This window comes from Ceratotherium simum, chromosome 13, assembly GCF_057802395.1.
Source record: "Ceratotherium simum simum isolate JZ-2026a chromosome 13, ASM5780239v1, whole genome shotgun sequence".
Classification (NCBI taxonomy): domain Eukaryota; kingdom Metazoa; phylum Chordata; class Mammalia; order Perissodactyla; family Rhinocerotidae; genus Ceratotherium; species Ceratotherium simum.
The window spans coordinates 10,786,471-10,812,323 of NC_141912.1; the positions used below are offsets into that span (position 1 = coordinate 10,786,471).

At 40.5% G+C, this 25,853-nt stretch overlaps 1 protein-coding gene across 2 annotated transcripts in view; it reads right to left on the bottom strand.

The window, feature by feature from the left end:
- Positions 1-2,266: 2,266 nt before the first annotated feature.
- The window catches only part of ELOVL2 (ELOVL fatty acid elongase 2), a 54,833-nt gene continuing 31,246 nt past the window's right edge, over positions 2,267-25,853 (bottom strand). The window contains exons 2-8 of one of the 2 annotated variants that reach the window (XM_087437998.1): positions 24,455-24,518; positions 19,489-19,676; positions 15,215-15,292; positions 11,344-11,515; positions 9,046-9,170; positions 7,616-7,750; positions 2,267-5,456 (exon numbers count right to left, since the gene is read on the bottom strand). In XM_087437998.1, coding sequence (XP_087294124.1) covers positions 5,331-5,456; positions 7,616-7,750; positions 9,046-9,170; positions 11,344-11,515; positions 15,215-15,292; positions 19,489-19,676; positions 24,455-24,518 — 888 coding nt within the window. In that variant the 3' untranslated portion in view covers positions 2,267-5,330. The remainder of the gene's footprint in view (positions 5,457-7,615; positions 7,751-9,045; positions 9,171-11,343; positions 11,516-15,214; positions 15,293-19,488; positions 19,677-24,454; positions 24,519-25,853) is intronic. The other variant, XM_087437999.1, reaches the window with a different exon arrangement.

Genomic DNA, 25,853 nt, shown 5'->3' on the forward strand with positions numbered 1-25,853 from the left:
GCTCAGGCACTGCCTTCTTGAGGGAAGTTTTCTTGGTGAGCTGTTTTAAGTACTTCTATTATTTTATAACTAAATGTTTCTCTATTGACTGTACCCGAAGATGGAGTCTAAGGGCAGAGAGTTCCTCTGGGTCACTTCTGTGTCTCTAGCATAATACACAGCGTAATAGCGCTGGGAAAGGCAGATTTGATGACGTTTTCAATTGAACATTACTGTTTCCACAGTTCATCAAAGCCCATAGGACTAAACTAGCTTTAAAAAAAATAAAGGCTAGTTCTACACGGACTATCTAGGTAGAGTTCTTAAACTTGTCAGAGAAATTTGCAACTTCTAACATGTGTTACTAGGATCGCAGCCAACAGGAATGTTACGTTCATTTCACTCTAAGTATACGACATCAGTCCAGGCAAAACTGTGCAGGATTTTTTTCTTTTGTTCAGTGCTCAGGATTCACGAATTCAGTTAACTTCGAGGGTCAGCTAGGTTGATGGGCCAAATGTAAAATGATGAGTGATGGTAAACCGTGGAAAATACGAGAGCACAGGCCCCATCTCAAGGTTACAGACTGGGGTGCATGCAGACGTCAAGGTAGGTGCCAGGAGCTTGGAGAGCACCAAGGATGAGGACAGCTGAGCCACCCGGGCTGCCAGACACGATTCAGCCTCAGACACGGTTCTAATGGGCTCCCAGTGGGTTGCTCATAAGAGCCATGAGGACTGCATTTACAAATTGCTCAATGAGGGTATGAATTTCAGATTTACTTGTCCTTCTGGTGTCATTCTAATATTGCCTCAGTGCACTTTCTCAAGACAGAAAAATGACCTACAAATCAATAGCTTTTACTCTTTTGTTTTCCATGATTGAAAGCCAAGTTTTACTGAAGGTCAAGGGATATTTTAGGTGACTGTAGCTAGTCTTGTAAGAATGATTATTTCTTTGTGTGCTCTGGAGTGGAACTCTTCCTTAAATACGTGAATGGAATTTGATTTTGAAGAAAGCCTGCTGTAATCAAAACACACACTGAATTTTTCTTTATGTAAAGAAACTAAGCAACTTATTTAGGTGAACATTTATCATGTATAAGCAGCCTTTAATTTGCAACAACAGGTATTAGGCCTTGCCATAGGGACATAGGATTTACCTTTTATTTTTAAGCACAAAGTTGTAACGAATTGGTTTCACCCACTGTTTAAAATAATTAAATCCCAGTAGCTGAAGAGGAGGCTCTTTAAAATGCCCACTCTCCCCCTCAAACTCTAGCCCCCCTTCAGCGAGTTAATGAAGTTTCCCCTCTTCAGTGCCACCTCCCATTCCCTGTTTTCTTCCTCTCCCATTCCCTCTTCCCCTCCTGCCCTCCCTTACTATAGCCTGTCCCAGCCCAGTTACTACCTAGGAATTTAAGCAACTTCAGAAGCAGACTTTGAGCACATCTTTCGTAGCTTTCCTTTGGAGCTATGTCTTGTTCTTGTTAACATCACATTCCAAACTCCACACTGGCACAACGCCACTCTGTAATCTGCCCCACGACCTCCACTTAAGTCTTCACCATGGTCCAGTCTCAGCCCACATACCCCCGGCCTGAGCTGCTACAGCCTCCTCTCTGCCTGTCTGGGCAGGCAAAGGGAGAGTCCTTGGCTCCAGAGCATCCCATGATGTTGTTTGTACCTAATGTCATCTCCTCAACAAATGCATGTTCCTCCCTGTGTTATTCTATACAGCAATTTGCTTGTTATAATCTTTATATCCTCTGCTTATCTAATTGGTCTTAAATTTTTCTTGTGAATGACCACTTTCTGAATAGTTTTACTTGGTATAAGAATACTATGTAGAGCCAGCCCTTATGGCCTAGCAGTTAAAAGTTTGGTGCACTCCGCTTCAGCGGCCCAGGTTCGGTTCCTGCATGTGGAACCACACCACTCATCTGTCAGTAGCCATGCTGTGGTGGTGGCTCACATACAAGAACTAGGACTTATACTAGAATATACAAGTATGTACTGGGGCTTTGGGGAGAGAGAAAAAAGAAAAAGAGAGGAAGGAAGATTTACAACAGATATTAGCTCAGGGTGAATCTTTCCCAGAAGAAAAAGAAAATACTATGTAAAGGTAATAATGTTAGATAAAAGACCATTGCTTATTGAAATGAAGGAATAATTAAATGTCTGAAATTGCTAAAATATCACTTTATTGTGTAAAAAAATTCCTGAGTAATAGGTCATTTGGAATACCTTGCAGGCACATATTTTAACTTCTCTGAACCAAATAAGAAAACTCACAACTTGGCTTTACTTTAGTGTAAAAATCAATTTATTATACAACAATCATACAGAATACTTTTTATCTACAAAGAAAAATGACTTCTCCTGCCTCCCTAGCCATCCCAGTCATGATACTATGTTCTTAAGATGTAAGTACTTTCAAAGGAAAACCACAAAAGTGATATCCTTATTGTCCAAATAAGGAAGCCCCCAGAAACATTGTAAAATGATATTGGAAAGAACTAGAATGATCTCTTATACACAAAGTGCTATTCTGCCCATCACAGTAAATACCATTATGCCTTAAAATAAAAATAAGAAATATCTTTCTGATGGGGATGAGGAGGACTTTATCCTCCAAATGCCTAAATAGTTCAATATGTAATTTTGATAGGTTAAAATTTCTGTTTGATTTCTGTGTTTCATTAAGTAGATATTCTATTTTGTTTAAAAAATTTTGGGAATTATTAACAGATATGCTTACTATTCATTTAAGTGTTTTTATTCCTATTAATAAGAGGAAACTTATTTGGGAAAAAAAAACATTTCCCATAACAGATTATACACATTTTTTTTTAGTTTTTTAGGAAAATCACATTCAAAGTAAACATTTTGTTTTTTAAAGTTGCAACACAATGACAGGTTAAAATATTTACCTGATTCCAATTTTGTGGCTAAGACATTTCTGTGTATTTTTACCAGCCCTTGAATGGTTTAAGGCTATAAGTGTTTTATTAACCTTCTCTAGAATTAAAGACCAAATTGGAAATAAGCTTCCTGAAACCTCTAACTAAATTCAGCTTGAAAGTATAAACTACCCAAGTTTTTCCCTTTGATCTGAGAAGTTTCAAGCTGCCTTGTACTTATAGCTGCTTGACTTGGTCATTCTGAAGGATGGCTTCCCTCCTTGCTATGCAGATATGAAGCCCATGCGAGCATCCAAAATCGCAGGTATGATGCTGAGTGATGAGACTTGAGGGCCTCGTTGACAATTAAGAATAAGCTGAATACAGCGAATGACCAGTGATGTCTGAGTCTCATCTTTACCTGGAATGAACTGGGGTAACAGATTTTAGCCCGTGTTTGAGACCTAAAACTGAACCAGAGTCCAGTCGCTCCAAGGGGCTGCTGCTTAGTCCAACCCATGTTTTGTCACGGAGGAGCAATAACAGCCATACTCAAAGCTAGCCCTTATTTTACAGTGAGTTTCTGGGAGAGAACGAAACTTACAGCACACAGTTATAATGTGATGGAAGTGGGGACTGAGCACCCTAGAGCAAGTCAGTTTTAGAAAACTTTCTAGAAAAATAAATCCAAGAGTACGTGGGCATCAGACAGAAGACGTCTGTTCAATAGAGATGGGTCAGCGGGTAGAGAAGAGGAAGTGAGAGGGCACAGCACCTTCACCATGAGGACTAGACTAGGATCAGTCACCTTTCAGAAAGGGGCCAGAATCCCGAGGGGGGAGCTGACATGAAAGAGAAGTTAGAGTCAGTACCATGTCAGAACAAAAGTCAATGTTTTTTGTTTTTTTAAAAAAAAAAAAACAGGAAAAATAATTTAAAAACTGGAGCTCAGGTAAAAAATGGCACAAAGACAGAAAGGCAGTCCAAACAGACTGTAATGTGTTGGGGTAATGTGAAAACGCCTTTCTGGCACTTAAGCATTTGATGTCAACATTATGACCTAAAAACTTAACTTTAAAAAGAAGAAAGTAGGAAAGAAGATCAAGTGTCCAAGTTGGCAAGTCTTGTTTTATCGGGTATAAAACATCAAATCTTTAGAAAATATTGTTCCCATTCTTGGTACAATTTAATAGTAAATAACAGTCCCACACTGAGGGGGAAGGGAAATCTTCATGAACGCCTTCCTCTGCTCTTGTGCTGGGTTCTCTCAGTAGAGACTGCATTATTTTAGCAGAGAAAGGTGTGCTGGGTTTGCCAAATGACTTTTAATCATGGCTCTTGACCAGGCCGTGGCTCAGTGTGGGAATCTTTTCATAGTCCTCCATCTTTTTCTTCCTATTTTCAAAAGCTTAACCTGCAAAGTGATAGCAGGTATTTGGGGATAATACTCAGAAGTAGGCTCACAAGAAATAGTTGACAAATTCAATGTCTATTTTGCACCCCCCACTGCTCTGTTAATTCTGATTTATAAATATTCCAGCAGTATATCATTCTAAGGAAAAGGGCAGACTGGACTCAAGTTCCTGTTCAGAAAGGAAATGAGCATCCAGATTTAGATCCTGCTTTTAATACTGAGTGTTGTGTCTGTCTATATCCTAACATAGGGTAACTTAACGGGGGAGGTAGACATGAATATGTGAATAATTAAGGAAACCAAATTAAAACTGAGAAACAACTCCTATCCAAAGCCCCTGAGCTATGAGGGTTTGGCAGAAGATTTTCTTTCTTCTTAAAAAAAACTAATCTTCAAAATAAAAAATACACATTTCATTACCATATCACTAAGTTGAGAATTAAGAGTAGTTGTGGGAATTTGACAGACAGACTCTAACTTAAGAGAGAAAAGTTTTGCTAGATCTCCCATTTATGATCTCATGTTAATATTTTCTGGAGTTGATTCCTAAAGGAACAAATGGATGATTGATTACTTTACGCACTGACAATTATTGCTTAATAGAGATTAGAACATACCCTGTACTTAGAAGACAATTAACATTTTGTTTTAAACATTTTAATCTGAACAAAACTCTAACTTTTTATTTGAAGACTTGCTGTGAAAAACAACATTCTATGTTTCCTGGCTTTGTCTGTGTATAAGGCGTTATGACGACAGTTTCTGGGGAGGGTTGAGTCTGGGGAGGAGGGGAGGAGAGAGAAGTTGCACCGGTTCTGAGGTCTGCAGAGTTCAGCCTCACCTCAATGCTGACGGAAGCATTCAGTTAACAGATTAACCTAATAGCAATATATTAACACATTCCGGGTACAAATGATTTATAAACTCAAAAGAAATTAGTTTATGTTAAAACATATATAACTTTCAAATCAGTCTTTGCTTTAGAACAAGCGAATCTGTTAGGCTATTCTATATGCTTTGTCTGCTCCTCGACGTCTACTGGGCTTTCTTGTTTATCACTCCATTAGCCGCAGTGAAGTAGGCTTTGGAAAAACCATTCTTCACTTCTTTTCCTGCAGGTGGCTCTTCCATACCTTTCTTCATTGGCTTTTTTCGGTATGTCTGTTAGATGTGTGTATTTTGAAGAGAAAAAGAAAGAAAAAAGGATTCTTTAATAAGACCTTGTCTCTAATGTGGCATATAGTCTAAAACAGTGCATGATTTTCTCAGGTACTGGACTAATAAGAATTCTTGTTTGTAGTATGGCATTTCTTTTAAGCTTCTGGTTAAAAATAAAAGAAGGGGGGGGGGGCGGCCCGGTGGCGCAAGCGGTTAAGTGCGTGCGCTCTGCTGCAGCTGCCCGGGTTTCGCTGGTTTGGATCCCAGGCGGGCACCCATGCACTGCTTGGCAAGCCATGCTGTGGTGGCGTCCCATGTAAAGTGGAGGAAGATGGGCACGGATGTTGGCCCAGGGCCAGTCTTCCTCAGCAAACAGAGGAGGATTGGCAGATGTTAGCACAGGGCTGATCGCCTCACAAAATAAATAAATAAATAAATAAAAATAAAAATAGGGTAAAACCAAGATAAATGCATGAATTCTAATGAAAGGTTGTTTCTTTCACTTTATCTACATTAGGTTAGTATTTATGTATTATGTACTATGGGATTAGCATTAAAATTATTCTGCATTACTTGCTTACTAGGAAAGGATATAATTTTTTGAGCTTTTTTTAATTGAGGTATAACTGATATACATTAGTTTCAGGTGTACAACATAATGATTCAATATTTGTATATATTGCAAAATGATCACCACAGTAAGTCTAGTTAACATCTGTCACCATACATAGTTACAGATTTTTTTTCTTGTGATGAGAACTTTTAAGATCTATTCTCTGAGCAACTTTCAAATAGACACTACAGTACTATTAACTATAGTTGCCATGCTGTACATTACATCCCTATGACTTATTTAAGGATATAATTTTTTAACAATACAATTCAAGTGAAAAAGTGCTGTTACTTTAAAAGTACTAGTACCTGGGATTCTGGCTTGGTTTTTGCATATCCTTCCTATACAGACAAAAATACCTGATCTCATCTCATTTTTATCTTTTTTTTCCCTAAGCAGTAGTATTAACAAGGGTCAAGACTAAAAGAATATGCTCAGCCATAAAGGACTAAGGTTCAGTCTGAGCCAACAGTAGGGGCAGAGCTGTGCGTGCCCTGCCCGGCCACACGCTTCTCTCCAAGTTTCCACACCACGCACCAAAACGTGAGCTTTCCTTTAACATTCTGCCTTTTTTGTGTGTGTGTGTGGCTTTGTTTGGTTCTATCAATGGTTATTTCTTTAAAAATTCTCAAAGGAAACTTCTGTCTCATAAAAGGCAAACCCTAGCCAATCCGTCAGAGACACAAGAGCTGAAAAGCTGTCAAAAGTTGAGTTCCCACAGCTGTACTTTGTATAAAACCACTATGGCTTGACTTTCAACAAGTGCAAACTAAAAAGTCAGAAAGCACTTGTTTGTCTGAAGAAGAAAATACAGCTGAATACAATTTCAAAAGGACTGTTTTGAATATAAATGTACTTATTTTTTTCAGAAGCTTTCTGTTTCCCTAGCCCACAAAGGAGAGCAATTTAAAATCTACAGCCACCTGAGGCCTGTGCTGTTTCCACTTTGATCAGTTCTGCATAACGGAGTTGCTTTGAAATTGCATTTTGAAGCTCTCTTCCATTTAAATTGTTAATTAAAAAGAAAATGACACTTCAGAAAAAGTCAATGTGACCTTTCCACACTGGTTTGCCTTAAAAGAATTTTTTCCAAATAAACAGTGAGTCTGCAACATCACAGTAGCTGATATGGAAACAATTTTTTAATATTCAATTCATTTAGCCCATATTTTTCTCCATTCACATAAATTTCCTGGATCTGTCTTACTATACACAGTGTTTAATTTTCAGATGTCAGACTTTGGTGGCATGGTACAAATACGTGCTACAAATGCATAATATTTTTGATAGAATTTTATATACAGGCATTGAAAAATGTTTAACAGAATGCCCGCTAGACTATTAACAGCAGTTATCCTTCGAGGAGGAGGAGGATGTGGGGAGAGGAGGTAGGAATGCAAGGTCTATGGTTGACTTTGTGCACCTCTGGCACTTGAATCCATCAATTAGCACGTGCTGCTATAATATTTAATCAGTAAAATTAAACATATATGATGCAAAAATACGCAGTCTGTTACGTTTTACTTCTGAATAGTTACATTTAACTTACCTGAACATAAAAATTTAAGAATAGGATCACTAATGTAAGCATGTACGAAGACTGGAAGATGAGACAGCCGAAGGGGAAGCCGCACGGTTTCACGACAGCACTCATGGTGTGCGTGATGGTGAGCACGAACTGCACCTGGAAGGGGTGGAAAGGGCAGCACCGTGAGGGAACCAGGCCGAGCTGTGTAAAAGCCCCTCTCAAGTTTTATACATTTAGAAATCAACTACAGTCATGCGCTGCATAACGACATCTCAGTCAAGCACAGACGGCATATACGACGGTGCTCCCGTAAGATTAGTCCCCTAAAGCCTAGGTGTGTAGCAGGCTATTCCATCCAGGTTTGTGTGAGTACACTCTGTGATGTTCAAACACCGACAAAATCACCTAACAACACATTTCTCAGAATGCATCCCCGTCATTGAGCAACACATGACTGTACTCTTACTCCCTAAATTTTGCAGGGATAAAACAAGAAAACACTGAAGCAGCCCACTAGCCTGTCCACAAACTCTATTTGAAATTATATTTGTAAGTATATATAATTGCCCATTATTAATTTTCTCATGGAAAAGTAGCAGTTGAAATTATTTAGATAAAAATGATTTAACATAGACATTAACTTTAAAAGTATCTGTGGGTCTGGCCCAGTGGCGTAGTGGTTGAGTTCTTGCGCTCCACTTCGGGGGCCCAGGGTTCCCAGGTTCGGATCCTGGGCGTGGACCTACGCACCGCTCATCAGGCCATGCTGTGGCGGCGTCCCATGTCCCATACAGAGTAGAGGAAGATGGGCACAGATGTTAGCCCAGGGCCAATCTTCCTCAGCAAAAAGAGGATGATTGGCAACAGATGTTAGCTCAGGGCTAGCCTTCCTCACACAAAAAAGTATCTGTCTACATTTCAAAGCAAGGAATAAGCTAACTGAATTGCATACACAAAGATTTTCTTTTTTTTTTTCTTGTGAGGAAGATCAGCACTGAGCTAACATCCATGCTAATCCTTCTCTTTTTTTTGCTGAGGAAGACTGGCTCTGAGCTAACATCTATTGCCAATCCTCTTCTTTTTTTTTTCCCCAAAGTCCCAGTAGATAGTTGTACGTCATAGCTGCACATCCTTCTAGTTGCTGTATGTGGGACGTGGCCTCAGCATGGCCGGAGAAGCGGTGCGTCGGTGCACGCCCGGGATCAGAACCCGGGCCACCAGCAGCAGAGCGTGCGCACTTAACCACTAAGCCAGGGGGCTGGCCCCATAAAGGATGTTTTAATACAAGGTTTCACTCTTAAAAGGCCATTTTTAGAGAAAAATAGGCAGCCTCATCACACTTAGAAAAGCCTCTGACTTTTCCAAGAAGGCAGATTCCTCTTTCCTTTTCTCATCCAGGAGGATATCTGGCTGCCTCACATGGAGAAGAGCTGAAAGAAGGGCTAACATACCAGCTGAGCCTGTGTGAGGTACTTCTTCCACCAAAGGTACTTGTGCATCGAGGGAAACACAGAAAGGCCGTAGTAGGAGTACATGAGAATGTGGATAAAACTGTTCAGTGTGGGTCCAAAGAAACCTATAAAAGGACAACATAGCAATTACTGCTCTTCTAGAAAGTAGGACTGACTCTTTGTCCAGTGAGATTCTTCCGGTGCATCATAATTGAAGACGAATAACAAATATGGCGCTAACAAAATTCACCCTGAAAAATCACCCGAATATCGTGCTGTTACTCCAAGATTCACCAAAAGCTGCCTAGATAGAAGGACTAACCTGGGATAGCTTTTCAGTCGGAGTGCCAACCACACAGGGAATTCCTGATGTGCAAAGTCTTTACTATCTCTTTAACTGTCATTACTATCAGCTAATCGGAGAAAAAGAAATGTCAGCTTAAAGCTGGTGGCAGAATTTCTTTGAAAGAAGTGTCTTTGCTTTAGCTAAACCTTTTTTATTTTATTTTATTTATTCTTTTTTGTGAGGGAGATCAGCCCTGAGCTAACATCGATGCTAATCTTCCTCTCTTTGCTGAGGAAGACCGGCTCTGAGCTAACATCCACTGCCAATCCTCCTCCTTTTTATCCCCAAAGCCCCAGTAGATAGTTGTACGTCATAGCTGCACATCCTTCTAGTTGCTGTATGTGGGACGTGGCCTCAGCATGGCCGGAGAAGCGGTGCATCGGTGCGCGCCCGGGATCTGAACCCGGGCCGCCAGTAGCAGAGCGCGCGCACTTAACCGCTAAGCCACGGGGCGGGCCCTAGCTAAACCTTTGATGAGCCATTTTGATTGTAGAAAGAGACCCTTCAGTACACAGCTAAACAGGGTGCTAAAGAGGCAAGGAAAATTCGTTGCTCTTTATAATTAAGTAAATAAAACCTACCCGAAAGGGACCTAGGAACCAGGAGATGCTGGGGAAGGTGAGAGAATATGGAGGAGAGAGAGGGTCCAGCAGGATGAGAAAAGGCTGAAACTGAGGAGAGACTGGCCAATGAGCCCTTCCCAGTGGCTGGGCCATCTCATGGACTTTTAGGACAAGGAATAGCTAAAATCCAGTTTTAGGATATTTTCTGTGCTAAGCTGTGCTGTAGCACTCCCCCATCCTCTGACATCATCTTCATGAAATCTTCTCTATAACCGCCATCAACACGGGTGGATGGTGTTTCAGGAAACCAAGGAGAAAGGGCTAAGTTCTATGTTGGGTCAACTAAGGGTCAAAAGGATTTAGCTGTAAGAGGTGAGATGTCAGAGATGGGTTATTTGTTGGAAACAGGGAGCTCGCTGTTGTGAGGATTAAATCAATCGATATGTGTAAAGGGCTCAGAACAGTGCCCAGCACAGCGTGAGCGCCATGTGTGAGCTTGGGGTCCAGATGGGTGGTCTGTGAGCTGTCAATCCTGTGGCAGAAGAGACTGTGGAGCTAGAGGACCCCTATTAGCTATGTCCCCTTGGATACGTTACCTTGACTTTGTAAATTTTGATTTTCTCATCTGGAAATGGGTAAAATAATCATTTAAAATAATTTTTAAATTCTTGGGTACAAGACAACATTGAATAGAAAGTACTGTTCTCTCTAGCTCGGTGTTTCTCAAACTGCAGGTCATAACTGACCCATTAGTGAACTGTGAAATCAGCATAGTGAGAGTTGTCATCAGCTTTTTAAAAAAGTGAAATAGAATAAAAAAAAATTACATCACACACAGCCAGCGTAAATATTGTTTATGAAATTTGTTTCATACAAAATATATCCATATGAATGAGTACATTGAGCTGTGATATAAAATGTATTTCTTATTGTAGTTTTCAGTAAAAAAAAAAAAATTTGAAAGCCACTGCTTTGGTGGGTCACAGTGATGTGACTTTAATTTTTCAGAACGGAAAAACAAGCCCTAAAAATTGAAACGACTCAATCTATACCATGGCCAAGTGGTGATTGTGGAAGATGCTATATTTAGTTCTACAGTCTCAGGTACTGGAGTAAAACTGCTCCAGCTGAGGTACGTGCTTCTGGGCATCGGACACTTGGTGGACGGAAAAGAAAATATTTTTAAAATTTAAGGTAAGACTCAGATTTTGTCAGTATCAGAAGCTAACTGGCCCCTGGCAAACCGGCACTTCCCCGTGTGACACAGCCGGCCACGCCTGGCCACCCTTCCCTCCCTCCCGAACCGCATGCAGTGCTCAGTACAAGAGACTCACTAGAGCTCTGGCAAGATTCATTACCCAGAACCAAAAATTTAACAAAATAACTTACTTTGCCCACAAGGTATCCAGTTCAAAACACACCACCAGATGTTGAACATAGAGGCATGATGGTATACATGAAGAAAAGTAATCTGACCGGTTTTTTTCCGCAAAACAAAGAAAATTGTGTCCAGGAACTCTATTAATTTGGAGAAGTAGTACCACCATAGCACCTTGGCGACCTACAAGAATTTTCCAACGGGAAAGAGAAAAAAGGTGAGCAATGAAAACGCCCCCGTGCTGCCCTACCTCTCAGCACTCTGCGTGCTGCTGTGTTTCGCTAGCGTGCATTGCTCTCGCAGACTTTCGAGAAAGCACCTTACCTGATATCTTTGCCTCGTTTTTCCTATTCCCAGCAATCCACCCACTCTATTGAACATGAATTAATTTTCCAAAATACATATCTGATCAAGTTCTTCCTCTGCACTTACAGAACCAAGTCCATGATTCCTAGTCTGACACAGGATCTTTCCCGGGTTTGCGCTGACTGCTGTTTCCACCATCCTCCTCCGAGCACACCACCAAGGAATTCTGCGTGCTGTTAAAGTGGGCTTTGCTCCCCCTCGAGCCCTGCTGCCCTCTCTGCACCATGCCTCTTAATACTCTGCTCCCCGCCTCCAACTCTCCTTCCCTCCCTCATGGCTGGCATATTCCTAGTCATCCTTGATTAACACTCCTCTTAAATGCCACCTCTTCTCTGGGACTCTACCTGGCCCTCTCCTTGCTTTTTTCAGGCTGAATCAACCACTTCTTCATTTGTATTCGCAAATTACTTTCTGCCTCTATCATCAGTAACTATAATAAAGGGTAGTGTCATGAATCTATCTTTCCAATAGTCTGTAAATCACTTGAAGGCAGAGACTGTCTCATTCACCGCTGCTCAGTGCCTAGCACTCAACAGGAGAGCACTACTGTTGGTTACACTAGATTTCAATTTTTCTCTATTCCTCTAATGTACATATGTTTTGTCTCAAGCATTATCCTCCCAAGAGCAGTAGCATTATACTACTTCTTTCATGTCTCTTCCTCCTCCCCAACAGCAATAGGTCATGATTAACTAAATTAGCAGCAGGGAATAGTTAACTTCCAAAATATTAAACCATAAATAACTAAATACAACAATGGCCTCTAGAGAATTGTATGGTATCCCAAAGTGCACTGGTTTGTGATAATACGTTAGAAATAAGATGGGTATAGAGAAATCTATGTATCTTACTTTTTTGTATTATAGCTTTATAGGTGTTTTGAAAGTGTATATCTTAAAGATTTTAATTAAAAGGTTTCTACCATCTCTATTATTAATAACCCATGTTTTTTATTATGGAAATTTTCAAACATTCACAAATGCAGGGAGAATAAGTATAACGAACCCCCCGATGTCTAGCACTGAACTTCAAAATTTTCAATATGATTACAATTGTTGAATCAATTCTATTTCCCACCACTTTTTTGGGAGAGAGTGTAGTATTATAAGCAAATCCAAAATATAATTTTATCTATAAAAACTTCTAATAGATGGGGAGACTTTGTTTTAATATAACCACCGAGATATTATCTGATAAAATTAATGTTTCCTTACTATCTTCTAATAGCCCAGCCCACGTTCAAATCTCCGTCTCAAAAATGTCTTCTTAGAATTGGTTTGTTTGCATCAGGACCCAAACAGGGGCCGGCTTGCATCTGTCTGATGTGGTTGTTCAGTCTCTTCTCATCAGTAACAGTTCCCTTTCCTTGCTCCTCCCTTTTCTCCCACAGCTCGCTCTTCTTAGACAAACCAGCTCAGTTGTTGTGTAGGATTCCTAATATCATAGATTTGGATGACTGTTTCTTCCTAGTGTTATCTAACTTGTTTCTCTCTCTCCCACATTTTCTGTAACTAGCAATTGGATGTAGAGGCTCCACTGGATTCAGGTTTAAGGTTTTTGGCCAGAAGACATCACGGGTGGTTCTGTGTCCTTCCTATCGCCTCACATCAAGGGGGACATGATCTCTGCTTGGTCCACTGATATTCAGAGGAACAGCGAGTACACGTGTTGTCAGCCTAATCCAATCGTTATGAAGCTTCCGTCACTTTCACCGAGTAGTTTTACCATGTACCAATGACTGCTGTCTAGGTCCATTACTTCAGTAGGAGCTGCAAAACCGTGATTTTCTCATTTTCTTGTTACTTATGCATTTTTCTCTTCTACAGAGACGAACTCTTCCTCTTCATCTATTTGGAAATTCACATATGAAAGGCAAGATAAATGTTTAATTCTTTCCCTTTTTTTTTTCTAGAATGAGCTGGTGTTCTAGCAACCTTCAAAAGGTAACAATGAGGGTTGTTTTCTCTTTGTATCATTTTAAACTCAAGGTTTTTTATAAATTTAAAATGTTTCAGGGCCGGCTCCGTGGCTTAGCGGTTAAGTGCGCGCGCTCTGATGCTGGCGGCCCGGGTTCAGATCCCGGGAGCGCCCCGAGGCACCACTTCTCCGTCCAACGCGAGGCCGAGTCCCACGTACAGCAACTAGAAGGATGTGAACCTATGACATGCAACTATCTACTGGGGCTTTGGGGGGAAAAAAATGAATAAATAAAATCTTTAAAATGTTTCAATCCATTCCAGTCAGTCTTCTTTTTGACGACTCAAATTGTCCCATCCTTAGCAGTGGGAGTCCCTTCAAGGTGGCTCCCATATCTTTCTGTCATAACCCTAGTAGTCTTGGACAGCTTCCTTGCTTTCTGTCACAAGAAGTCCTGGATTCTTTTTATGTACATTTCCCAGCCCAAACCAGGAAGTGGCCAATTCTCTAAGAACTCTAATCCCTTCTGGTAGAAATTATATTTAGAGAGCACAATCTGGGTATTCATTGCTCACTGTACTGGGTTGTCATAAGTGAGGGCTTTTCTATACACAGAGCTAAAAAACATGTTTTGGTTTTAGAAAAAATAAAGTTAATTCTGCTATTTCCAATTTGAGTCTATGATTACTGGGTTTTAGTTTAACTTTTTTATTGGTATCTTTTTCCTTCTATGTTTCAAATATTAGTTGCAATATTAACATTGATTACATGTAATCAATTGTAATGATTATTATTATATACTTACTTTATCCTACAGTATACCTATAATAGTCTCAAAAACAATACCAATATTTTTATTAATAATAGCATCCAAAAAAATTACTGAATATGTTAAGACATATCTCCCCAGGGATGTCCAGTCAAAACACTGTTTGAAAGTCAGCTGAAATAATAATTCTTTGGGTGATTATGTCACCAACTTAATATATGGGTAGATTCATTTATCTTAGTTTATTTCCAAGTTTTTTCGGGGAGGTTGCTTTACTTTCTTTTTAAATTTAATTTTGTTTTATAATTCTGTAAAACACTTAATAGTTCCCAAACCAGATACACAAGGTACATTCAGAGAAGTCTGGCTTCCATGCCTATCCCCTCTGTCCTGTTCCCTCCCCAAAAAAGGAAACCATTTTGTTAGCTTTTGGTTTATTCTGCCATTGTTTCTTTTTAAAGACATAAGCAAATACATACACACACATATATTCATATCATTTCTTGCACAAAAGCTGCTATCTTATGAACACAGTCTGCAGGCTGCTTGTTTTCACTTAGATACATCCTGGAGATTATTCTATCACAGTATAAGGATCTTCCTTATTCCATTTTGCAAAGGGACCCACTACGTGGATGTGCCATGGTGTATTCAGTCAGTCCCATAGATGGACATTTGGAAAACATTTTTGTGACCAAGCACTTCTATTAGAACAGGAGTCCCTTTCTTATCTAATCTCAGCCCCCAACCTCATATCTGGAAGGAGAAAGCCTTCTCTCCTTTTCAGTGAGAAATGGTTATAGATAGTTGATTTGCTTCTCATGACTCACCCGAATATCGGCTTCCCCTGCACTGGCAAGATCTTGACACTGTAAGTTGTAGCCTCCTTCCCAACTGGAGAGAATAAGCTGCCAAAGAAACAAGAAGGGGGGAAAAATCAACACAAGAATCTAGACAAAAACTGAATTTCCCATTCATGTTTCTAATTGGCAGCTATTCAAGGTTTAAGTAGAAACTTCCTAGAATTTGAGTTTGACTCGATCCTGTCCTCACACACACACTATCAAAGGATTTAATTCTTGCTGTTGAACTGATATCAGTGGTTATATTCCTTAATTAATACAACTTATTTCTAACCTTTATATTGCCTTATATATCAACATTTATCTTATTTGATCATCAATGATTTTATGAAGTACATATTTACCATTTTACAGATAAGAAAACCAGGGCTCAGAAAGGTTCTTAAACCATTTTCTGCGTTTTCTTCATTGTCTTTTTGCTATGTGGTAATCACTCATTTGTGTGATTGTAAGTGGTTAATGTCTGTATTCTCCATTGTGCTCACAAAACAAAAAGCTCCATAAAATCTCCGCCTCCTCTTTTGCTCATCTCTGCATCTGCACTTCCTTGCCCAACGCCTGACACACAGAAAGTGCTCAATCAATACACGGTGAGTAAATGACTTGCTCAAGATTACATGGCTGGAAATTGGTAGAACAATGACTAGAATTCAGATCTTCTAATTCCTTGTCTAGTGTTCTTTCCACAACATCATAAGAAAATGAGCCTTTTTATTCTTTGTGAAAAATTCTACAAAAGAACTTGTCTCCTTTCTTTCCCACTATTACTGAAGAAACTTAAAATTCTAGAATATAAGGCATTTGGCTTTGATTTACATAAGGGATTATACGCAAAAGCCTATTTTCTGTTGCTTCAGAAATGTGTAAAGGTATAGAACTGTTAAAATACACATACAGAGCAGGGAAGGATGAGATGTTAATGAACTGAACATTAAAGAGATGAACTACTAAAAAACATTTAGAATGTTTTAGAATCTTTGTGAGTCTTTTCTCCATTATCCTGATTTACCACCTCTCTTTCCTTTTTACAAAAGCAGCTTTCAGTTAACATCTTGATAATTATAGATTGTCAGGATAAACGAATCCAGTGAAAGTAAAAAAGACTGAATTTTCCTCATAGGGTCTATTACAAATCAAGTCACCCTCCATACTCCTCAGAGCTTTATGTGCCTAATTCCCAAGTGGGAACCAGTGATAGGCTAGAGGGGATCTAGGAAAACCTAAAAGTATATGTAAATTTGTGTGTTGGTACATTTTGCAAAATAAGAAAGCTGTTTAACTTTCTGCAGAAAGATTAATTAAAAACCTCTATGGTCAGGCTGTAGTTTTGTAGTAAGGGGCTCTAGTCTCTACTTTGTATACTAACAGTACAGTAGTGGGAGAGGACAGGCCGTATTCTCTATTACCCTATGACATTTCCTGCTTTAGTCAGATTTATCCAGGTTGTCCCCCACCCCCGTGGCACATCTGCAGAACTGCCTGACAACTTAACACCTAAATAGCAGAATTAAACAGCCAGGCTACAGGAGGCTCTATCTGCCTCACTCTGGACCATTCCTAATCCCCTAGCTGCGTTGGTGTAAGGAGCCATCCAACCTAGGCACTGAAGAAAAGGAAACCAGGCTGTCAAACAGGATTAGCCTTAAGGAGTTGTGGGCTAACTCACTCTAAAATATGTCTAGAATTCACTGGCTTCTCCCCATCTCCACCTTAATCCAGGCCACCAGCAACTGCTGACTCTAGTACTGCAATCGTCTCCTAACTGAACTCTTTGCTTCCATTCTTGCCCCCAACTCACTCTCATAGTCCATTTTCCATGTCTCAGCCAGAATAATCTATTTAAAAAGGGAGATCATATCACTCCCCTCATTACAATCCTCCAATGGCTTTCTGTTATACTTAGAATAAAAGCCAAATTCCTTACCAGGCCCTATACAATCCGCCACCTCTTCCCCTCATCTTGAATCCTTCTCTCCTCTGTCCACGGGATCCTGGCTACATGGCTTCTTTTTATGGTCCTTGAACACCCCAAGGTTGTTCCTGCCTCAAGGCCTTTACACTTGCTGCTCTTTCTGCATGAACACACTCTCCCCAGATCTTTATATGCCTGGCTTATTTTCATCATTCAGTCTCAGCTCAATATCACCTCCTCAGAGAGGCATTCGTGCCCCACCAGCAGCCCCTCACTCTATCGCACTAGGGCAAAGGCTGTGTTCTGGAATCTAGAATAGAATCTGACACAGTGTAGGAACTCAATACATATTTGTTGAAAGAACATTAATAAGTTTAGCAGTAACTTCCTGGCCTAAGCAAACATCTGGCCTGAGCAAACAGGTTAGCAAGGTTAAATCAACCTGTCACTCCACTGGTATCTATTAAACATACCCCCAAAGTGTCAAAGAAAAAACCTCATGCCTGCCCTGAAAGAGGTTACAATCATGGGAGACTAGGAGGCAATCAACAGCAGTGATTTTGAACCAAGAGTGTGAGATTTTATCTCCTGGACAAGCAGGAGATAAAATTCGTCGTAGGGAATGAGCTCAGTGCACATGTTCTCCCTAAAAAAGACAGAAACCATTTACTTGGTTCTTCAAACACTAAACTGTTGTTCTCGCTCCTGCTGATGGTGACTGATATTCACTTTAACACTTACCATGCCTTTTCACATTTACTAACTCCACCTTGTACTGGTCTGTGCGCTCTTCAAGTACAGAAACTGTGTCTCACCCATCTTTGTATCCCCTGGGCTCAGTGCAGTTCACAGCACCTAGGAGGGGCTCACTGGATGCTGGTGGAACAGACTGATTAATCCTTACAACTCACTCATGAGTTAAGTCGGAAAAATATCATATCTCCTTTTTAAGGAGAAGTTGCCTAAGGTTCAGGGAGCCTAAGTAACTCCTCTAGAATTACAGAGAAAGTGACAGAGCTGACACTTGAATTCGGGTCTTCCGACCCCACTGCCCCAAAGTGTCTAGCAGGTATTGGAGCTTCCAAGGCAGTCAGACATTCAGGCCGGCCCTCTCGACGCAGCTGCTGCTTCTGAAAACAATCCACGGAGGAGTACCTTTCCCTTTGTGATACAGAGAAACTGACCCCACAAGTTACAAGCTCTTGCAAGCTCATCTAGTGAACTAAAATTCACTGGTAGAGAACCTAAACCAAAAATTCCCCTTTCAGAGTCAGGTAAATGAGTGAGTACCTGTGTGATATGATTTTGGAGTTGTTAGCATGGCTTTCCTGACCCCAGATTCCATCTTCTGCACTCTGATGCCTAAAATTCCATTATTAGAGCTTCATTATAATCATTTAAGGTAATGGTTATTAACCATTATTAGAATGGTGCATATTAGACTAATGCACAGATTAAATTCTATGGGTGAGAGGACCTAAATTTTAGGCAAGGAGTTATTTTCTTTTAGAATTCAAGGACACCAGGAAGGCAGCTATACCATTATCAGCCATTTATAATTTATATGAATGATTTTATCTTAACTTTTCCCTAAAAAAGGTTTTGTTATGTTTTCATTCTCTCTTTTTCTTTCTGGGGCTGCTCGCTAGAGCAGGTTCATTTAACACTTGTAGATTTTCCCTTGTATTATAGTAAACTAACCTTTGGTTGTATAGGCAGGGCAATGATTACTTGTTCTTTTTCCTGTAAAATTACTCAGGTTTGGCACTTGACACAGGACAGAGGAGTACATGAGGGCTGCTAGAGCTAAGCTGGAATGTTGACTCAGCCTCCAGAATGCAGTCCTGAGAACAGCTATGCCACTGTCACAGTGTCCAAGGAAGCGGGAGTCTTCTTGAAGGGACTATGCATTTGCATTTCAGTCAAACTAACTGCATTTGATATTTAATTTTAAAAAAATACTCTGTTAATAACTGTCTATTCTCAGGCAAATCATGTAACTTTCCTAAGCCTCAGTACATAATCTGAAAAAGGAGAAAATTATAACATATGCTGTTTAAAGACCCATTCAGATCTAAGTTGTGATTCTAAACCATAATGAAAGACTAAGGACTAAAGAAATAGGCCTCAAGCAGGATAAGAAAAATTCAAGTTAGAAACAAAGACTTCCAGGACTTTTGGAAGGAATAATATCAAACGCTGAACAAGTTCTTGAGATCTTAAAGAACGGTAGTGATGGCAACATTGGATAGTTCCAGTTTGCTAGATTTAATTGCTTCTAGAAATCACTCAATTACCGGACTCCAGCTTTGGCTACATAAACACTTACCTCTACCAGCATATATAGGGAGAGAAGAGTGATTCCGAGATTATACAACGTGAGGGTACCCCTGAGGGAAAGAGCAGGTCTGTTCCTCATACATTTGTTACCCAGCCATATTGAAAGCAGATATATGACAGTAAGAAAAAAGGTAGGAAGGTAAGAGTCCAACATGAACCATCCTCTGACTCGAGAATCTGAAAAGAAACACATACAGTGAGCATCCTGAAGAGTAACACTTCTGTCTAGTTATAAGATATTGTCACATATGTTTTATCTGTACATACCCAATACAACAGGGAACACTATGACATAGCATTAAGTAAGCTGGATTTGGGTTACAATTCAGAAGAAACCAGTGAGGGCTGGAATAGTTAAGGAAGGTTTCATGGAGCAAACAGGAATTAAGCTGAACACTGCATGATAGGGAAATGTAATGAAGGTGGAAAGCAACAGTTCTTGAACGTCTGCTCTAGAACAGTTACTATGTTTATTTACTCTAACCCAAAAATATGAAGTAAGTACTATTATGCCATTTTATGGATGAAAAAACATCTCAGAAAGCTTCAGTAACTTACAAAAGGCCATACACTCATCAGCAGCAGAGTTAGGATTTGAATTCACATCTGACTCCCAGCCCACTAGACCTGTTGCTGCCTCCCACGGAGGAGATCTGAGTAGGCAGGAGGGAAGGGCTATTGATACTGAATCCTAATGGCTGAAACCCACCCTCCCCAGCATTTGCCTGTGATCACTGTGCAGTAAACCAGGAATGGGTTTAGAGTTCAGCTGATCCCAACACAGCAATGGGATTACAAAACGGCAAGCATGGGAAGCTGAAGATGGTGAAGGCAAAGCCTTAGAGCTGATGATTCGGAACCGAGAGCAGAAAATAAATTTAAGAACCCAAACTTGACCATGGACTAGAAGTACAAAGAGCCAGGAGGCAAGAACCTGGACACATCAAGTGTGCCTTACTCTCTGGAGTCAAAGTGTAAACTCCTAAGTGAAACACACATAATAGAGCTATAATACAATTAGGAAGACCTGAAAATAACTGTAGGCACAATGATTTTTGTTCTCTATTCTGCTCTTTTTTGTTGTTGTTTAAAGAAAGAAAGTGATTTGGCCCAGAATTACAAAAAAATTGCGTGCTGTTTTTAATCTCCATAAATAGAGTTGTAAGGAGCTGGTTTCTCCAGGGGATAATGCTCTTTTCTTTCTTTCTTTTTTGGTAAGGAAGACTGGCCCTGAGCTAACATCTGTGCCAATCTTCCTCCATTTTGCATGTGGGATGCCGCCACAGCATGGCTTGATGAGCAGTGTGTAGGTCTGTGCCTGGGATCCAAACTCACGAATCCTGGGCCACCGAAGCAGAGTGCGTGAACTTAACCACTACGCCACCAGGGCTTTTCTTGATCTCTCTGGTTCTCCCCCAATCTCTGTCCCTCTTTCTGCTCTACTCTAACCCATCGACCCCCAGTCTCTCTTTAAACCACCCCGCCCTACGGACAGTTCCATTTCTATGAGGAAAGTGCCTTCTCAAGCTCTAACTGTCCCATCACTACTTCTGTAAACTTCTGTCATTTGTGATAAAGATAAAAAGGTAAGAAAGGAGCTCTTCTCAGCATTCACATGTCTAATAGATATCGTCTTTCATACAGCTAGCTCGTAATCATCTGCCATAAAAGTCCGTGTTCTCTGCCACTTCCTAATGTTCATCTCCACATCTAAATCCTATTCCTCCTCTACTGCTCAGAAAAAGTCCTGCCTTCTAAGGGAGCCATTTCCTAAGGGAGCTCTTTTGTAAGTACAGTTCCTCATGTGCATTACAAAATAATTATTATCATTTTATAATTTACATATTATTATGGCTGCAATACTGTTATTATAACTCACACTTACTGAGTACTTATTCTGTGCCAGGCACTCTTCTAAAGCCTTTTACATGTGTTAACCTATTTAATTCTCAAAGCAGTCTTATTATGTAGGTGATATTAGTTTCAACAGCTTTATTGAGGTATAATTGATATACAAAAACCTGCACGTATTTAATGTGTACAATTTGATGAGTTTGGACATATGAAAACACCCATGACGCCATCACCATAGTCAAGGCAACAGTTTTATTACAGGTAATAGTATTATCTGCAGTTTACGTTTGAGAAAAATTGAGCCACAGAGGGGAAAAAGCTAAATAACTTGCACTAAACTGCTACCGTAGCTCCTGTTATGGTGTTATGGGTTGAACTGTGTCCCCAAAAAACTATGTTCTAGCCCTAACTCCTGGTATCTGTGATTGTGATCTTATTTGGAAATAGGGTCTTTGCAGGTATAACCAGTTAAGATGAGGTCACAGTGGATTCAGATGGGCCCTAACCCAGTGACAGGCGTCCTTATAGAAAGGGGAGATTTGGATGCAGGGACAGAAAGAGGAGAACACCGTGTGAAGAGGGAGGCAGAGATTGGAGTGATGCAGCTACAAGCCAAGGAATGTCAAAGATTACTGGCAACTCCCAGAAGCTAGGAGAGAGGCATGAACAGATTCTTCCCCAGAACAGATTCGGCACTGTCAACACCTGCATTTCAGACTTCTTGCCTCCAGAACTGAGGGACTAAACTTCTGTGGTTTTAAGTCACTCAGTTTGTGGTACTTGTTCCTACAGCCCTAGGAAATGAACATGTGTGGTTCACTTCATTGCTTTCCAACTGTTTCAGATGTTAGTTTTACCTCCCCAACTACAGGACACACTCCATGAGACAGGGACTAGGTCTTACCTATCTACTGTCTCACTTCTAACTTATATCCACTTATTGCTGAGAGGAAAGGGTCATTAAATATATATCAATTGGCACATTGAGTCAAGCACATATTGCAAAAGTAACATAGCACCTGAAGTTTTTTGTTTTCTTTTGTCATGGCCCTGTAAATGTTTGCTGCAGTTGTTAAGGAGAATCATAACTGTTCCAACCAAAAGACAGGAACAAATACTTGCAGTATTATTATCTTTGGGACTTAGCTGTGCATCTGTGTCAGGCATTTGCCCAGAACAATATCCCCTGATGGTACTAATATGACGTAGGTAAAATCAGAAAAGACTAGGGGACACCTAGACGTTCACTGGGTGGCCTGACAGTCAACCTAAGCTTGTGCCACTTTTAGGAAGGGACAATGGATTCCTGATGGTCTGGATGCCAGGCTCCCTGTCATTGTGCAGGTCACCTGATCTGGTTGTCAACTGTCAATCCTATACTCTCCTTGCTACAAAGGAAACTTCCACAAAAATGACCAAAGCTGAGTAAACACCTGCAATCTTATCCTTAATTGATCCCATCTCTACATAATTCCAGATCCTGGTGACCTTACTGATGGCAAAGTTCAGTGAGAATGGCTCAGAGAGAATGTTGTTTAACCCTCTAATGGAAGGATCAAATCGAAAGCCAGTCACCAAGAAATACTACATGCTTAAATTAGACGGTCATGCTCTCTACATTACCCACTAGAACTGTGAGGCAGACAACATATTAAATAAAGTGGGTTACAAGATACAGATATCCCACCTGCCTACCCCACAAGATCATCACAAATACAAAATGGAAAAAACAAAACAAAACAAAGACTATGTGAAAGTATTTTTGTAAAATCTCACTGAGTATCATTATATTAAAACTATATAAACAGTCATTCACTGAGAATAGTTTATGGAGCCTGTACAGAAACTGGAGTGTGGCCTAAATAATCTCTACGTGATTCTGTTTAAAGATTTTGAGAAACAGGTAAAGCTCCTTATTTTCCTCCTCCCCCCACCCAATTACTTGTATATTTTCCACAGCTTTGTGAACCAGCAAGGCTCAAGTGAAATCAAACATGTTGTTTAGAATTTATTTATTTGCAGACTATGTAGTGCCTAATATGTTCCTAGAACTGTAATAAGCACTGGAGATAACAGTCAGGGTTCCTGCCCTCATGGGACAAAGAGCTTTTAATAACAATAAAGTCTCTGAAGGAAACAAACACCGGTGGAACTAGAGAATAATGAGGGGCCTACTTTAGAGGGAAAACTTCCCTGCCATCCTTGCCAGGAAAGCCTATCTGAGAAGGTGTGAAGGATGAGAAGGGCTGACTGTACTGGGAGGTGGGTGGGAGGTAGGGGAAGGAATCCGAGGCTCAAGGAACAGCATACAAAAGCATGTTACATCTTTGAGGAGGTAAAGTACATCTAGCATGGCTACATCAAAGGGGGTGAGGGAGCATGCAACCGGCTGTTGGAGAGGTGGCTGAGGGTGGATACACAGGGGTATGTGGCCAGGATAAGAAATTTGGTTTTTATCCTAAGGGCACTGGGAAGACATTGATGAGTTTTAAGCTAGAGTACCACAAATATGATTTAGGCTTTTAAAATATTATTCCAGCTGATAATTAATCAACGACTGGAAGCGGGCAAGTGTGGAAGAGGGAGACGAGTGAGGAGGTCCCTGCAGTGGTCTAAGGGACTGCGATGGAGGGAGATGAGAGACTCAGACTGACTGAGAGCTTAGAGGCTCCACCTCATGGCCCTGGCACAGAAAACTCACAAGTCTTTAAAGAGAACTAAGACATGTAAGGGCAGGAAGACTATATATGACTGTGCATTTGAGGAAGGTGGAAGGTGAATGGGCGATGGAGAGAGGAGAGAAAGCAGTAGTGCAGTTCCGAAGGAAAGCTACAACCGGCTCCAGTAGCCAGAGAGACACCGGAGGAAAGTACTGCACTGCACTCTGTTCCTGCTTCCTGCTCCCAGAACTGTAATCCCAGGAGAGGCCGAGCAGGAGAAACGAGGCTTCTGGATGTTCTGGGAGAAGGATATCAAAGGTGAGGGAAATTAAGTCTCTAAATGTTAGTCACCACACTATTTTCAAAACACTAGAGCAGACATACTCCTTCTATAACTAAACTGTATTTTTTCCACATTAAGTTCTCAAGAAGCTCACTCACCTCGAGGTCCAAACATAGTGTCCAAAAAAGCATTGATTTCATCATCAAAGGCCTTTAGATGCTCCTGAAAAGATAAAGAAAAAATGATTTAAGTGGGTGTTTTTGGGGAACTCGCAAAACAAACCACTACTGACAAGGTGTAGTTGACAGACTCTCCAAGGTTCCTAGCCTCAGGGACTTCTGACTGCAAAGACATAAGGAAAGTGGCCCAGTAAGTGCAGCCTCACCTTTCACAAGCTTGTAAGGATCTGGAAGGAAACTTCTCTTTCATTTGCTTAGGCAAGAGGAGTCCTGGAAAGCAGTCTTGGTATACTTAAACACTGAAGGGTTACTACCTTGCTTGCATTTCCCTCTAACATGCTGATTCTATAAGCAACTTCCATTGTTGCAACTAACAGGAGTTGTGTGCAAGCAACAGGGAAAGCCTATACCCACAGGATATAATGTAATTATTAAATGAAAATTCAGCTGAATTGTATTTCACAAAGCTGAATCTAAAGCTTTCAAGAGGACTTGTTTTTCAAGTAAGGAAATTAAGCACTACAGCTATTTTTTCTATTACCTTTATGTTCTATTTGTTTTCAAAACTTTTTTTTATACATTAACATCTACTTAATATTACAGTAAATAGTGTCACTTGGGTGCACCAGATTGATTACTGTGACTTTAATTGGATTCAGGTTGGGACTGGAGAATTTCTGCTAAGAATCTTAAGATGGATAAATAGGCTGCTCCCTCCTGAGCTCCTATTCATGCTGGCCTGCTATTATACTGCTCAAAACACCTGCAAATGTGTTCCTTCCCCTTGCGACGAAGGTCCAGCACCTCCTCAAGCAAAGGGAGGAAGAGACAGAGCACTACCCAACGGTCCCAGGAAAGGCATCTCTGATGAGGATTTTGGACCAGCAAGTTGGTCCCTGACTATAATGTGAATCGAGTATGACGGCCTTCAGGAGGGAAGTTCACACAGAATGTTCTCTACAGTCAACAGTTGGAGTGCAGTCAAGACACCAAAAGCGTCTCATTCTCAAAGAAAGTGTAAGTGCCAAAGAGGAGAATTAATTTACTGGCATCTTAAAAGATCTACACGTTTGGTGATTGGCACATACTGTTTGGACCCATTCCTTATCTGTGACTCTGATCCTGGGAGAAATTTCAAGAAAACTTGGGAAGGAGGATGGGAACTACACGCTAACATTTATTAGCACCTGCTACTGCAGGCCAGTGTGTTAGGAACTTGATTATTTCATAGTATCTCTATAAAAAGTATCTGGGCTAAACCAAGCATGGAAGTTTTTAAATAGGGATTCTTATCTCTGGTTTCCATGAAGGACATTTCAGGAGACCTCCAGACTTGAGAAAGGTCAGTTACCCAACAGCACAGTGTGACGGAATAAGA